Here is a 13661-nt window from a genome sequence, read left to right as displayed (position 1 = left end):
AGTTTGGAAGCATATACCTCTTCTATTCTCACTAAAACATCACTTTAATTCAAATTCAGTAAGCTTCCTTGCTGCCACACTGCACACGTGAAACTCCAGAACAGTTCCCATAGAAAAGACACTTGTAGGGAAAGATGTTTCTTTTATCTGGAGATTGCAGAGGAACAAACTTCACCCATTTCTTTTATAGGTGAACTTCTCATTGCTGTGCCTGGACTAAGATGAGGGGTGGAATAAGGGCAGTGGTTCAAATGGGAAAGTACTGTGAAGGTATTTGAGGAGGAGTTATTTTATACCTGCCTAGGTTGCAAGTCAAGCTGCTACAAGAGGAACATGGGGAAATGAATTCCTTTTAGTCTGCTACAGTCATTGCTGCATATTTAAATTCAGGCCAAGAAAAGAAAAAGCAGCTTACGCCTTTCTGCAAGTTTGGCGAAGGCTGCAGGTGCATGTCCAGCTTTCCAGAGCACTGGGGGAAACTGAGCAGCAGGGAATAACCTCCATCAGTTACTGCAAGAAGGGAAAGCACAAGGCATCATCCTTCTTGCCCACCTACTCTCAGTGAAGAAGAACAGGGCTCTAGCAACCTTACATTATTCTTAAATCAGGAAACTAGCAAAGGCAGGGGAAGGAATATTTGTGCAAGAAAACAGGCACTTCTTTCACTTGTTTTTCCACGTAACTAGCAGCATACTAAAGAGCTCAAACTTTTAGAACTTCAGTAAAAGAGTCTTTCCTGCCCACACATAGACAGTAGGCTTAGTCTGGAGAAAAACCACGAAGCTGGAAGGGTGACTGTAATTACCCAGAGCTCACAAAGGCATCAACTGACCTTTTAGGTACCATGGCAGCTTCTCCTATAGTTCAGGCTACATTTACAGTCTCATGATAAAACAAATTTGTATTTTCCAGTTTTTGTAAAGGCCAAACAAACAATATACACCAAGTTTGTCCACGGCATGCACATCTCACACATAAACAATGCTAATTATCATGTTTGAATGTTCATATCACCTTCAGACTATCATTTCACTTTATGCTCGCAACAGACAACAAATTAGGTCTTTGTTCACTCTAACATGTCCTGGCTAATGTTTACAGCAATCATTCCCCTATCACACAGTTCTGGCTTTCTCTCCTCAAGCACATCTTCCCAAGCACAAACCCAAATCTGTTCTCTCTGCTGGCAAATCCATTTATAATTTCTGTTTACTCCAATACTCTCACTAACTGCTGAGATATTATTTATCTCTTTCACCACCATTTTCAAGAACAGTAACAAAGCATCTTTGGAATTATTTCTTACCAAGCCTGATAACAGCCCAGCATAAACTCTTCCAAAACTATCAGAGTGCACATGGCTTGTCAGAAAGCTACAAGGCTTGTCAGAAAAATCCTTCTTTCCACAGCACCAGTAAGGTCTACACACCATAACTTTAAACAAAATACTGAACTCAAACTACAAATGGCAGGACACAAGGCTAGCAAGGTTTCCACAACTAATGGGTCTGAACAAAAAGAGTCAAGAAAATTACGTTGGGTATGTCTAGATTTAGCACAGGCCACATTCCCAGAGATGTGCAGTCTGAGCCAGTCTCTTCTCCACAGCTCAGGTGTGCCCTTCTGCTCAAGCCTCCCTTTCTCTGTGAGCTCAATACCACTGCCACAATATATAGATATATAATATAAAGACTTGAATAAGCAAGCCACAACTGCTGTAAGCAATTAGGAAAAAAATAGCAACTACAAAGATTTTGAGAAATAAGAAATGGAACAAAAGGCAGAATACACTAGGTATGTGTTCTGTCTTCACCATAAGAGACATCTGTAGCTTTATATAAGGTAATTCCCTCCTGTTTTAGTTCCTGCCCCCCAAAAAAGTAAAGTGAGTAGCACTACCCTCCTCTCTGATTTTGATGGTAAATGTCAGTCACAGAACTGTGTCTTCCCAGGCAATTCTGTATCCATGGCAGGGGACAAGGAAGTGTTCTGGTTGTTTAATTGTTAAAGCAAGGATATGAGTGACATACACCCTTTCATTCAGTGCTTTGCACAGTGAGGTTACCAGAACTCAGTACATGCAGAGATCCGATCAGTCTTGGTCATTTACACCAAAAACCAGAGCTGCAAATAAGAAGCTTAGGCTCCACCAGCATGAACTCAGGAACAAAAGCTGCAAAAGTGACTGTAGTCTTTTCCATTTCATATACAGCACTGATCACTGGTGGGCAGGAATGGGGTTGCTCCTACCCTGTCAATCTACTTCACCCATAGACTGCTCCCAATTCGATCACAAGTGAGCACTGTATCTACAACTTAGAGCAGGAAGAGGCATCCCCTCAAGGCATTGAGCAAACCATACCCATTTGCACTAGGAAAAAAACCAAATCCAACACAAAAAATCCCCAAACATATTCTTTGCCTTATGGAAAAGCTCCAAAATTCAGGTAATAGCTCAAGGCTTACTTGAAGAAGAGAATAAACAGAGCCCTCCAACCAACATCTGCCAAGCAATCCTCCAGAAAATAAGCTCCATGTTACAAAAGTCCTCCGAGGGGGTGAACAGCCATTAAAATGAAAACAAAATCTTTGAGAAGGGAGACTGTTACAAAGATAGGCTTGGTAGGCAGTAAGCAAGAAGTCCAGACGAATTCTCCAAGGCTGCCGAGGTCTTTTAGAGCTCTAACTTATAAGCATTTACATATCAGAAAGCCAAAATACCTGCCTCACCTTAGATACACATCTGTCTCTTTCAAACCCTTACAAAAGCCAAAAGGATAAGCTCCTCCCTTGCTTGCATTCTGTAACAGAGCCATTTCCCGTCTGGATCCCCCGCATTTACGCCTTTCTCCAAACACTAAAGAACTTGCAATTGTATGGTAACTACAGAGACAGGCTGCCGTTTGTGAGTGGGGTGGGTCCCCAAGCTACCCTTCATACAAGAACTCAGAAACTTTCAGGTTAGGAAAGGAGACAGCAAGGAGCAGAAGCAACATTACCCCCTTGTGGCAGCAAAGCAATATGGAAATAAGGTCTGAAATTCAAAAAGGAACAGACTAGGTGCTTCTCTTCATAGTTGCTGTAAGGAGAACTGTATGCGGCCAGAAGGTCATCAACACTGAGGAGATGAGCTGGAGTCACTGTACTACATGTGACCGTGTTCACATCACACAGCAAGAACAAGGCAGGAGGGACCAGAGTCCTCAAACAAGACCTGACAAAATGAAAGACACAGATTTGTCTCTGTACCCCGGTACGCGGTTCCAGGGAAGATGGTTTCACTTGTCACTTGTGCACAGTGCATCCAACACACTAAAACACAGCAAAGCCTTTGGTAAGCTGTGCCAACTTCAACAGATCAAATATTTGCAGAACACAGTGGCCTCTGTCTTTCTTACACTCACAAACAAACTAAAGGAGTTTATACAAGGGTCCCCAGACAAGAATTTCCCCACTTCACACATGCTCACTACTTTCTGCCTGTATGCATGACAAAAGTGTCACTCAGGATGGTTCAAAAGATTTTTCAGATTTTCAGGTAACTTCAATAATGTATCTTGTCTGTCAAACTAAATAGGTGAGGCCACGTGAAAACATCATGCATTCATAAAATGCAGGAACAAAGTTACTCATACCACAGCCTACGGAATTTGACCTCTGGAATGAGTGCAGTGGAGTGGTTTGAGAAGTTTAACATAATTGCCAGACAAAGCTTCTTCATGGAAGAATAAGGATAATAAGCCTTTCCTTGCGAAAGATAAGTTTCATGCAAACCTGCCTGACAACAGAACAGAACACACCTTTCATTTGCAGTAATGTACTCAAATCTCTAGACAAAATAAACAGGTAAACCATATAAAAATTGTTCCCCTGTGTATTACAAGCAGCTAAATCTACAGAGGACAATTTTCTTCTTCCTTCTTTTCCCCATCTGTAGGAATTGTTTCACTGAATAAGGTCTGAAACATGATAGCAGGGACACGCATCACTACTTGCTTTTTGCATCCAGAACTCAGTAACAAAAATTAATTTATAACCTAATTATTTTCCTTTTTTTTCCTAAAAAACCCACACTAATTCTGCAGATGTTACTTGTATCATACTAAAATAGCCAAAGAGAAAATCTGAATCAGTTTTATTAGCCAGCATTGCACCATACCTAGCATTAACTTCTGAATTGATACATATTTCAGCAGAAATCACTGCTAGATTCTGTGTATCACTGTCTTAAGAAAGTGGCACCAGCTCCTCTCAAAGAAGCAGCTGACTAGAAGAATCCTCTTTCATTCCCCTTTCAACTTTTCATTATCAACCTGAATTGACCCACAAAGCAACAATGGCTTTAAGTACTTAGAGGATCATTTCCATCACTGAGATTACAGTATTAATACAAGACCTCCTCAACCCATTTTTAAATTAACAGGTAGGTATAAAAAAATTAAACTAGCTATCATCTATTGCTCAGTTATCCTTCCTTCATCCACATCTTTCCAACAGCTTCTATGACCAATTTTATGCAGCACATTTCACATGGCAGCTTCAGAGATTTCTGGGATTCTTTTCACTTCGATGTTAAAAGTGAGGCAAAGACATCCACAGGGGAAAACTCCTTGCATTTGAATTAATGAGATCAGTGTGGAGAAACTCAGAAAAGCTGAAGCTCAGTCTCAAGAACTTGTGCTTAACCTAGACCATAAACTTTCCCCAAATTCATGCCTTGCCAGCACAACTTCAAGAAGCACACAGCTCAATGCCACACTGCTTTCAGGCCAGGTTGAATGTGATGGGATTCCTTGTATTGCTGAGGCTCCTAGCGACATGCTTCTCCTAACACAGGTGCCGGAGCTGTTAGTGAGGAATAGTGCCATTACATGCTTAATGCTTATTAATGGCTTTGTGATTAGTCCAAGATAATTAGCCTAGGACCATCAGAAAGAGCAGAATTCTCTCCTTACCCAGCTGACATAGTTGCATCAACAGAATTCAAAGAATAGCCTTCACTAAACTACCCTCTTAACTTAATTGACCCTCAATGGCAATGTTTCCCAGAAAGCTACTTCTCTACAGGAAGGTCATGTCAGGGAAGGATTCCTGCCCATGGACAGGGGATGAGAACATACACAGTTTTGAGACACAATTTTTATCTTACGTTTTTTGGCTGACCTTAGAATATAGAGCTCAATTGCCCAATGAGGACATCTAATGGAGAGACAAAGAAGAACAGAATTATAAAACAGGTTATGAGCACACCTTGGATTCCAACACTAAGAATTAACCAGACTCTGATAGGCACAAAATTACATTGATTGGAAGTGTGTATACAGTTACCCAGTTACCACTTGTACCCTCAGGTTTGAAGGCTTATCCTCCCCCCTGTATTTCATCAGCACTTTCAGCATTACATAGCTTATATCTCAGGACCCTCAGACCCCCTCTTTGCACGCTTCTGCAGCTCCAAAGGTTAAAAGACATTTTGGACTCTGCTGTGCAGAACTGGTTCCAGGACTTCCCACTGTGAAAGCATGCCCTAGGTCTGGGAGACATGAAGGCTTGGCACGAGATGCTCACTCTGTGCAAAATTTAGGCAAGTGGGTGCTTACTGAGTTGTTAATAGATTCACAGGATATTCTGAGTTGGAAGGGAACCACAAGGATGATCACGCCAAACTCTTAAGTAACAGCCTGTATGGGAATTGAACCCACAACCTTGGTGCTATTAGCACCATGCTCTAACCCAACTGAGCTAATCTCATCTCCCATGTTCTATAAAGAAAAATATAAACAACTAATTTGAGAATGGCAGAAAATTACACCTGCAGGATAGAGCTATCCTGCATGCAGGGTTCCTTTTAAGGGAAAAGATTTCATAAAGCCCCAAGCCCACCTGATGTGTTTAACAAGAAAGGAAATAAAGTTTTACTTCAAGGAAATTGCCACAAGCATTTAATACCAGACTGCCCACTGCTTCCAGCTTCTTGCTTCAGAACTGTACACATAACCTTAACTTCAGTTAGAAGGGAAGCTGAAACCCCTGCAGTGCCTGTTCTTTAGAAAAGCCTGATAACAGAAGCAGAGGATTGGGAAAACAAAAGAGTACCTAGGAGATTTTCAAAAACCTCTGCCAGAAAGGTTTCACTAAAGGTTCCATCTTACAGGAATTCCTCTGGAATTAAGCTCATGCATCAAACTACCCACTCCAAATCAGAAGCCTCAGCAAAAAGCACCTGTTGGCTCAGCTAATCAGGTTGGCAAGTAACCCTTCATAAATGCTACAGCCACTGGAGCAGACAGCAGCAATCACCATGGATGACAGACAAAGTGACCCAGAGATTTAGTCATAGGACTCTCCTTAGACTCCTGCAGGCTGATCCAGGGGTGGATCAATTATATGCCTCAGGACATTTTAAAATTATAGTTACCACAGAAAAGATCGTATCTACATATCCCACTACATCTCATTGTCCAAGAACGTGCCAAGTGCCCAATCAATAAGAAGGTTATTTGCCCTGTTATTTCTGACACTACAGTGACTCATCCCAGAAAACAAGACACAGTGGAGATGACATAAGTATGTACCACTATTTCAAAAGAAAGGTAATGCAAGACTTACTCAAGTGCCATTTTAAAGCTAAATTTGTCAGCTCCTTCTTACTCTTATGCCCTTTAATAGGAGACAAGAGGATACCTGACTTAAATTAACAGTAGGTAAGTTCAGGCCCAAAAAGTAGTTCCCATGTAATCAGCTTGAGATTCTCATTATGGGAGGTTATTAAAAAAAAAGGCAAAAACTGGGGCAAGGATTTAGAAACCGATTAATAATTTTATGACCACCACCACTTATTTGCTATGCAACTACAACAACAAGAAAGGCAGTCACTGTTCCAGCCTCAGTATAATCAGCTTATCTGCAGGACAGAGGAAAGAATTCCCTTTCCTCAAGCACTCCTGTGTACAAAGCCTTCTTAGTTAGTTACATCTGCATCCAACCTGGAAATTTTGCTTTTCTACACTCAAAGCATCTGTTTCAGAGAAACAGAAAGACTGAACCTTTCCTCTGGTGAGAGCACAAACCACTTGACAGAGAAGATGTGAAACTGAAACCCAGTGTGGAAAGCCCAATCAAAGTACCGATGTAGCTGTATCATCCACACAAGCCAGTGAAGACACTCTGACACAAAGGATAGGTCTTTCCTGACACAAGTTCAATTCAGCTTATCCAGTTTCTTGTATCATATCTGAAGCAGAAGAAAAATATCCTTCAAAAAAAAGAATCACCTTCTTAAAAAAGAAGACAGCAAAGCCTAAAATTTTCAGTGATCAGCATGTCTCCAACCAGCTCAGGTCAACAGGAGCCACTTTCAAAACTAACCTCTCTTATAAGCAGCAAACCAACTGCATATACCCAAACCACTGACACAGGGCTTTGACTTTTTCCCCCCACTGGGCAACTCTAAGGAAATTATTGTTAACCCTTTTACCTTAACATCTTACTCATGCTCAGTTTTCCATGCCAACCCTGGGCAGATTCTCCATGCATAGCACGTGATGACAGGGTGTGTGATAGGGAGCACAAAGGACAGCATTAACATATCCTGAGTTTCCATGCTTCTGCAGGGTCTCGGAAACACCAGGAGCACAGTTCACTCCAGAGATCTGCTAAAGAGCCTATCCTTTTGCATGTCTGTACTACCAGAGTCTCTGCCCTTACAATCTTCAGAACCCATCTGCAGCATGACAATGGCAGCTATAAACATATCAACACCAACATCTCTACTTTCGTCTACATGAATAGCACACAGCCATATGAGAAAAGGTTTTTAACTCTGAAAATGTTGAAAAAACTCAGACTAGATGGGAAAGGTTTAAGAAAAAATAGAGGAGGAAGGGCAAGCATGTATCTTACCTCCTGAGTGAATCCTCCTCTGAGCTTTCCTCAGGCATTTCCTGGTTTAAGGCCTCCTGTGATACATTCCCAGGTCTGCTTGAAGCCGACTGGCTGTAAACTCTTTCCCAGTGCCCCGTCTCCTGGTTAAAGACCACTCCCACGGTCCTCTCCTCCTGCGGGGTGGAAGAGCTGCCCAGCTGCAGTCTGCTAGAGGCAGGAGCTCTGCCCTCGGTTCTCTCTGCAGGCTGCACCTGGCTGGTATTTGGAGGCACACCCTCAAATGTGCTTTGGACCTGCCCTGGTGTGTAGCTAGGCGTGCTTCTTTCCCAGCGCAGCGTGTCATTGTTAAAGGTCAGCAGGTTATGACAAGCACGACAGCGGTTCAGGTGACCCCGGGACAAATTGGAATTGTTTTCACTGCTTTGTGGAGTCTGCTGATGGGAGGGACCGGGTCGATCAGGCTCAATGTTGTTGTTGAGCATTTCTTGAGCCTGCTGCGACTGGCTGGGCTCCCCACCAATCCCCTGATCTAACTCCTGAAGCCGGTCATATTCCAGGAAGAATCGCCTCAAATCACACTGGAGCTCATTACGAATGCTGGCCTGATTGCTCGGGCCAGCACTACTACCACTGTTCACCTCAGCCCCTGTGGCCAGAAAGCCCCTCCCTTCTGTTGCAGAGGTATAGACTGAAGCCTGGGAACCTCCCTCCTGCTGTCTGAGCACGGACAGCAAGCTCACGGAGGAGGCACTGGTCCTAGGGGGAGGCATGGCTTCCAGCTCGGACCGAGAGCTCATGTTCAGCACTGTCCTGGACCAGTCAGACCCACCCAAGCCTGAAGCCATCTCTCTCGCAGACTGTTGGTACCGGGACTGGTGGCCTGCCAAGGACCCGCTGAGGGACCGCCGCGTGGGGCCCAGGCTAAGGTTGCGCAGGGTGTTGCCAGCAGTGCTGCTCTGAACTGTGCTGAAAGCAGAGGGCCTGTTAAGTATCCCCTGCTCCTCCTGCGCTACGGATGCCTGCTCTGGGGGTTGATAAGGCTCTGTCTGCACAGAGGAGAAGGAAGTGCCAGTGGCCCCAGAAGACGTGGAGGGTGCGTTTTCCTGGTGTGGGAAGAGAGAAGAAGGAAGTCTTGCACTAGAGCATCGGCTGCAAAGGCACAACATCCCCAGGTGCTGGCAGCACTCTGCTGTGGGATAGCTGACTCGCTCCCGGAGCCTGTTATAGACAGATGCCCTTGTGTTCTCACTGGCTGGAGGCGGAGGTGGTGGTGGTGGAGGCGGTGGAGGGGATGGGGTAGCAGAGTCTTGAACACTGTTTTGCTCTCCCACCTGTATGCCAGAGGAGCGGGAGGACAACATATGCAGGAAGTTGTGGAGGAGGGGTGTGCGCCTCACAGGCTGAGACGGAAGGATAGCACGCTGACGATAATGCGGCATCTCTGTGCTGTCCACGGAGATTTCCACTTCCTCATCGCTCTGCAGAAGGAAACAGGCAAAGTTCAGTCACCTCAAGGCAAAATCCTATACTTCCAAATAAACGGCAGAAAGTCAGCTACCAGCCCAGACAGATGAAAGGATGCGATAAATCCCTTCCTAAAGGCCTTGACGACTTGGAGGAAATTAGTCGAGATGATTTCTCAGTTCATTTTATGGATCTAGACAACCTCTTCCTACAGCCCAATGAGCTTTCACAATACATTGCTCATGCAAACAGAAGTATCAGCGTCTGAGGGTCAAAAGCTGAGGGAAGAATTGTTAATACCTCAAATAGCTTCAAATCCAAAAGAACATCACAACTGAAAGAACTGAAAGAACAGGACCACTGGCATCTCTTCCCACCATTAGTCAGACAGAGAGGGCAAAACAAACACATTTTGGAAAGCATTTTATTAGCCATGCACATAAGAACATGTTACATTGTTATTGTATCACCAAACAAGGTGAGACAGAACTCAGCTTAAAAAGACTTCAGGTTTTCAGAAAAACACAAGTCTGCTTAGAAACAGACTAGGGCTAAAGTACATAGAGCACCTTTTAACTAGCCAGTCAACACAAGCCCTGACATTCCCCTTACCTGCTGGTTAGAAGGATTAACTATCGCTGTGAGCAAGTAGTGTCCCAAGGGATCAAACCGTACCAGCCTAAAACAAAAGCAGTGCCAGAATATCAATCATCAGTTCACATTCCACATTGACACAGGAAGCTGAACACAGCAGGGAAGAAAACCCCACATGACATGTTTGCAGTGAGAATATTACTACATTATCACCATATTTTTATGAAGGACATCAAATAGTTTATGCATTAAGAAGAAAAAAATGTACGTATTTAGCTGAAGACTGCAGTTATTTTATAGTCCACAGCAGCACTACACCAAAGTTAAAAGCTGGATGTAAGTACTGCTATATCGATTGAAATAGCCAGAAATTTTAAAGGAATACAAGTGTTTAGATTACAAAATGGAATTGGTACAAGGGGAGAGATTAATGTGCCTTGATGCCACATCTTTGTCTTATTTTAAATTGCTCAAAAGCAGCCATTAGGTTTCCAGCAATCCAGTTTCCTCTACAAGTGTGCTATAGTAATAGCTCAGCATTTTGTTTCAGCAGTTCCTGGGTTTTCTCATCCTTATGGCTGACAAGTTTAATTACTAAGCTTACAATTCAACATGAAGTAGATTCTGGACATTTAATGGACACATGCCATATTACAAATATGAGCAACCAAGCTGATCTATGACTTTCAGTTGCTTTTCTTTCTGCCCATAGAACTGGTTTTCTACCAGCTGAATCAAGGAGCTGCAAGCAACACTTTACTGCCTGAGTGCACAGGGTGCAGCATCCCAGAGGAACCTCACAAACACTTTCTAAATCTGACCATTTTTCATAAGTTCTTTTCACCCAGAAGCAGGAGCTCACCTGACCCGCTCCATTTCACTGGCTGTTTTCACCACTGCAAAAGGCTCCCGACGACTCCAGTCCCAGAAATGTATCTCATTGGCAGTGGCAATCAGCAAGAGCTGAGCCGTAGGATGAAAAGCAAGTGATGCAATGGCATTGTTGCTATCTGTGAACCAGCTCTCACTTCCACCCTAGAGTGAGGAGTCAAGAACCACAAGCAGTTTGTCACAAAGTTTGCTATCATTAAGTTTCCATGTACTTGCCATGCCTCCCAGCCCGCCTAAAGCACCGCAGGTGAGGCGCTCCCTTGGCAACAACAGCTGTTCCTATACAAGGTCTGTGCCAGGTCTAAAATGTAACGCTACTTGCAACAATGACCACAGATGCATTTTTGTAGATAAGTGTCTCAAGCAGCCTGTAAAAATCCCTCATTAAAAACAAAACAAAACAAGCCCATGTGTTATGTCTCTGTGCCATTTACCAAACTAGGTAGAGCAGCAGCTTCTCTAATGAACAGTTCAGATAGGCTCAGTGGAATAACAAACAGCATGTCTCTCACAAAGGCTAAACAGGCACCTTGCACAATGCTCTCCAGAATTACCTGTACCATTGCAATCAATAAAACTGGTGCTGCTAAGAAGCATGACCTACCTGGCAGGACTGAACAAAGGAGCTGTCACCTCCTCTCTAGAGAGAAGAGGATGGCTATGGTCTGTTCTATGCTTTTACACACAGGTCCCAGAAAAGCTTCCAAACAGCTCTCTTACCAGGTAACATTTGGAAAACAAACTCAGCCAAAAAAAGTCACCACCCACCAAATATCAAAGGAACATATGTTTCAGGAAAGACTTACATGTAAATCCCAAATTCTGACCTCCCCATCCAGGCATCCTGAAGCAATGAGGCCTGGGATGGTGGGATGGAAGGTGACACACCAGGGAGTGCGGCGATGTCCAACCAAGGAATGAACACACTTGCCCGTTTTCACTTCTGTGATGTAGATGTTGTGGTTCACATGCGTGGAAGCCATTAGGGTCCTGGGAATGCAGAAGGTATGACAAACATTAGCATGAGAAGAATACAGCAAAATTAGACCATGGTTAGCTTCGTCTCAACAGGGTCTGTTCACACTTAACCCAGCAGCTCTCCCACACAGAGCTCAAAGGGTAAGAGGCTACTGTTGCACCAATGTCACAAAGCTTTCTGAGCCAGATTTCAGGGTCCATGCAAACATGAGCTCATCTGAATCTGCAAGCACAAACTTGACCTTGAACGTCAGAGTGAACATGCAGCTCAGAAGGCACTCCTGACTGACAGTCTGGGGCAAATAAATATTCCCAACTCTCCACACTGTCTCAACCCCTGTCAAATCAAGTGATGCTATGAGAGATCCCACCTCCATTTCTGCTTCCAATACACACATCATCCTGCTCTGTTCTTTATTCCTAGATATCCCAGTGAATGTGTCACATCATTTGGGCATGTTGTATTAAAATATCCTTTACTCCCTTTAGTTTCTTATGAAATCCCATGGTTTCTGCACAGATCATTTTTCCTTACAATTTTGTATCACCTGGGTACCTCAGAAATTAAACACCAACTATGCTCGAAGCTGTGAGATTAGGAAGGTGCACAGATTCCATCCATACGTGTCAGGAACCAGAAGTTTCATTCGGCTGTTCAGGACTGGACAACTCAATCAATGGGCACAAGCCTCCATCACTTTTGTAAGTGTAGGGAGACTGCTGAAACAGGAACGAACTAGGAGTTAATTACCTGTCTGGACTAAACGCCAGCAAGAAGGTGGAGCGTGGACTGTCTGGTAACTCAACTTTCTGAAAAAGCCAACAAAGCAGGAAGTGTTGCAAGAGTCATATGATAATACTTTAACTGTAAGCCACACAGACAACAAGGGGAACCCGCTGCAGGAACACATCTAGTATCACATCACTGCAGGAACTGAACAGAGCCAGAGAGCATATCAAGTGTAACACATCAAAGGTATAATCACAAGACAATTTATTTCAAATCCCTGCCTCCCTTCCCCCATTCCAAGATCAAGCTGTGCAGCTCTATCCCACAACCTTACCTTGCCCTCCCATTTCATCCATCGAGTTTTATCCTCCACCAGCTCCTGCAGAAGCCGCTGAGCACCCAAGGCTTGGGTGCCCCGTTCCCTACCCCAAAGGATGCGGACAGCATTCTTCTCCGGGACAACCTTCATGGCTCTCAGCTGCCAACACCACGCCTACTACTGAGAGGAGATACCAGCACGTTCCAGATGACAACCACCACTAAGCTACAAATAAGCTATCCACATTTCAGTTGTTTATCTTCATGGAAACCTAAAAAGATAAGAGACTGATAAGGAAGGCAGCTTTTACCTCAATTACCCAGATGAAGTAAAAGCTTTAAATCCCAAAAATACTAGATTTGAGAGACAAATCTTTCTTCTTACACAGCCTTTGCTACCTGCTTCCATTATCAAGGCCCCACTTTGACATTTCTGCAGCCAAAGATTACTTTGAAAGCATCCAGTTCTTCCCTTGTACACGTGCCCTAGCCCCACTACACATATGAAGAATTAAAATATTCCCTTCAAATTCTTCTCCTTCCCTTCATCTCTTGCTGTATGTAATAAGAGAAAAAAGATTTATGAAGATATGGTCTTCTTTACATCTTGAAGATTTAGGTCCTATCTGGGAAGGGTATCTGAAAGCCAGAGGAACAGTATTACTGAACTGACAATATGACAGAAGAATCTTCCAGGAACTACTCAAATTTCAGGAAAAGGTCTAACTCTAAAGGTCAGACAACTGATAGACCTCAAGTCCAAATTATTTCCAACTCCATCAACAGCTTAAAAATATTAAAA

General features: G+C 43.6%; 1 protein-coding gene across 2 annotated transcripts in view; it reads right to left on the bottom strand.

The window, feature by feature from the left end:
- AMBRA1 (autophagy and beclin 1 regulator 1) overlaps positions 1–13661 on the bottom strand; it is a 127496-nt gene that overhangs the window by 103634 nt on the left and 10201 nt on the right. The window contains exons 2-8 of one of the 2 annotated variants that reach the window (XM_066552259.1): positions 12876–13131; positions 12563–12621; positions 11640–11823; positions 10805–10977; positions 9961–10027; positions 9216–9362; positions 7903–8057 (exon numbers count right to left, since the gene is read on the bottom strand). In XM_066552259.1, coding sequence (XP_066408356.1) covers positions 7903–8057; positions 9216–9362; positions 9961–10027; positions 10805–10977; positions 11640–11823; positions 12563–12621; positions 12876–13010 — 920 coding nt within the window. In that variant the 5' untranslated portion in view covers positions 13011–13131. Of the gene's footprint in view, positions 1–7902; positions 9363–9960; positions 10028–10804; positions 10978–11639; positions 11824–12562; positions 12622–12875; positions 13132–13661 lie in introns of both variants that reach the window. The other variant, XM_066552258.1, reaches the window with a different exon arrangement.

This window comes from Molothrus aeneus, chromosome 6, assembly GCF_037042795.1.
Source record: "Molothrus aeneus isolate 106 chromosome 6, BPBGC_Maene_1.0, whole genome shotgun sequence".
NCBI lineage: Eukaryota > Metazoa > Chordata > Aves > Passeriformes > Icteridae > Molothrus > Molothrus aeneus.
Note: the sequence above shows the minus strand (reverse complement) of the source record. Positions and strands in the feature narration are given on the sequence as shown.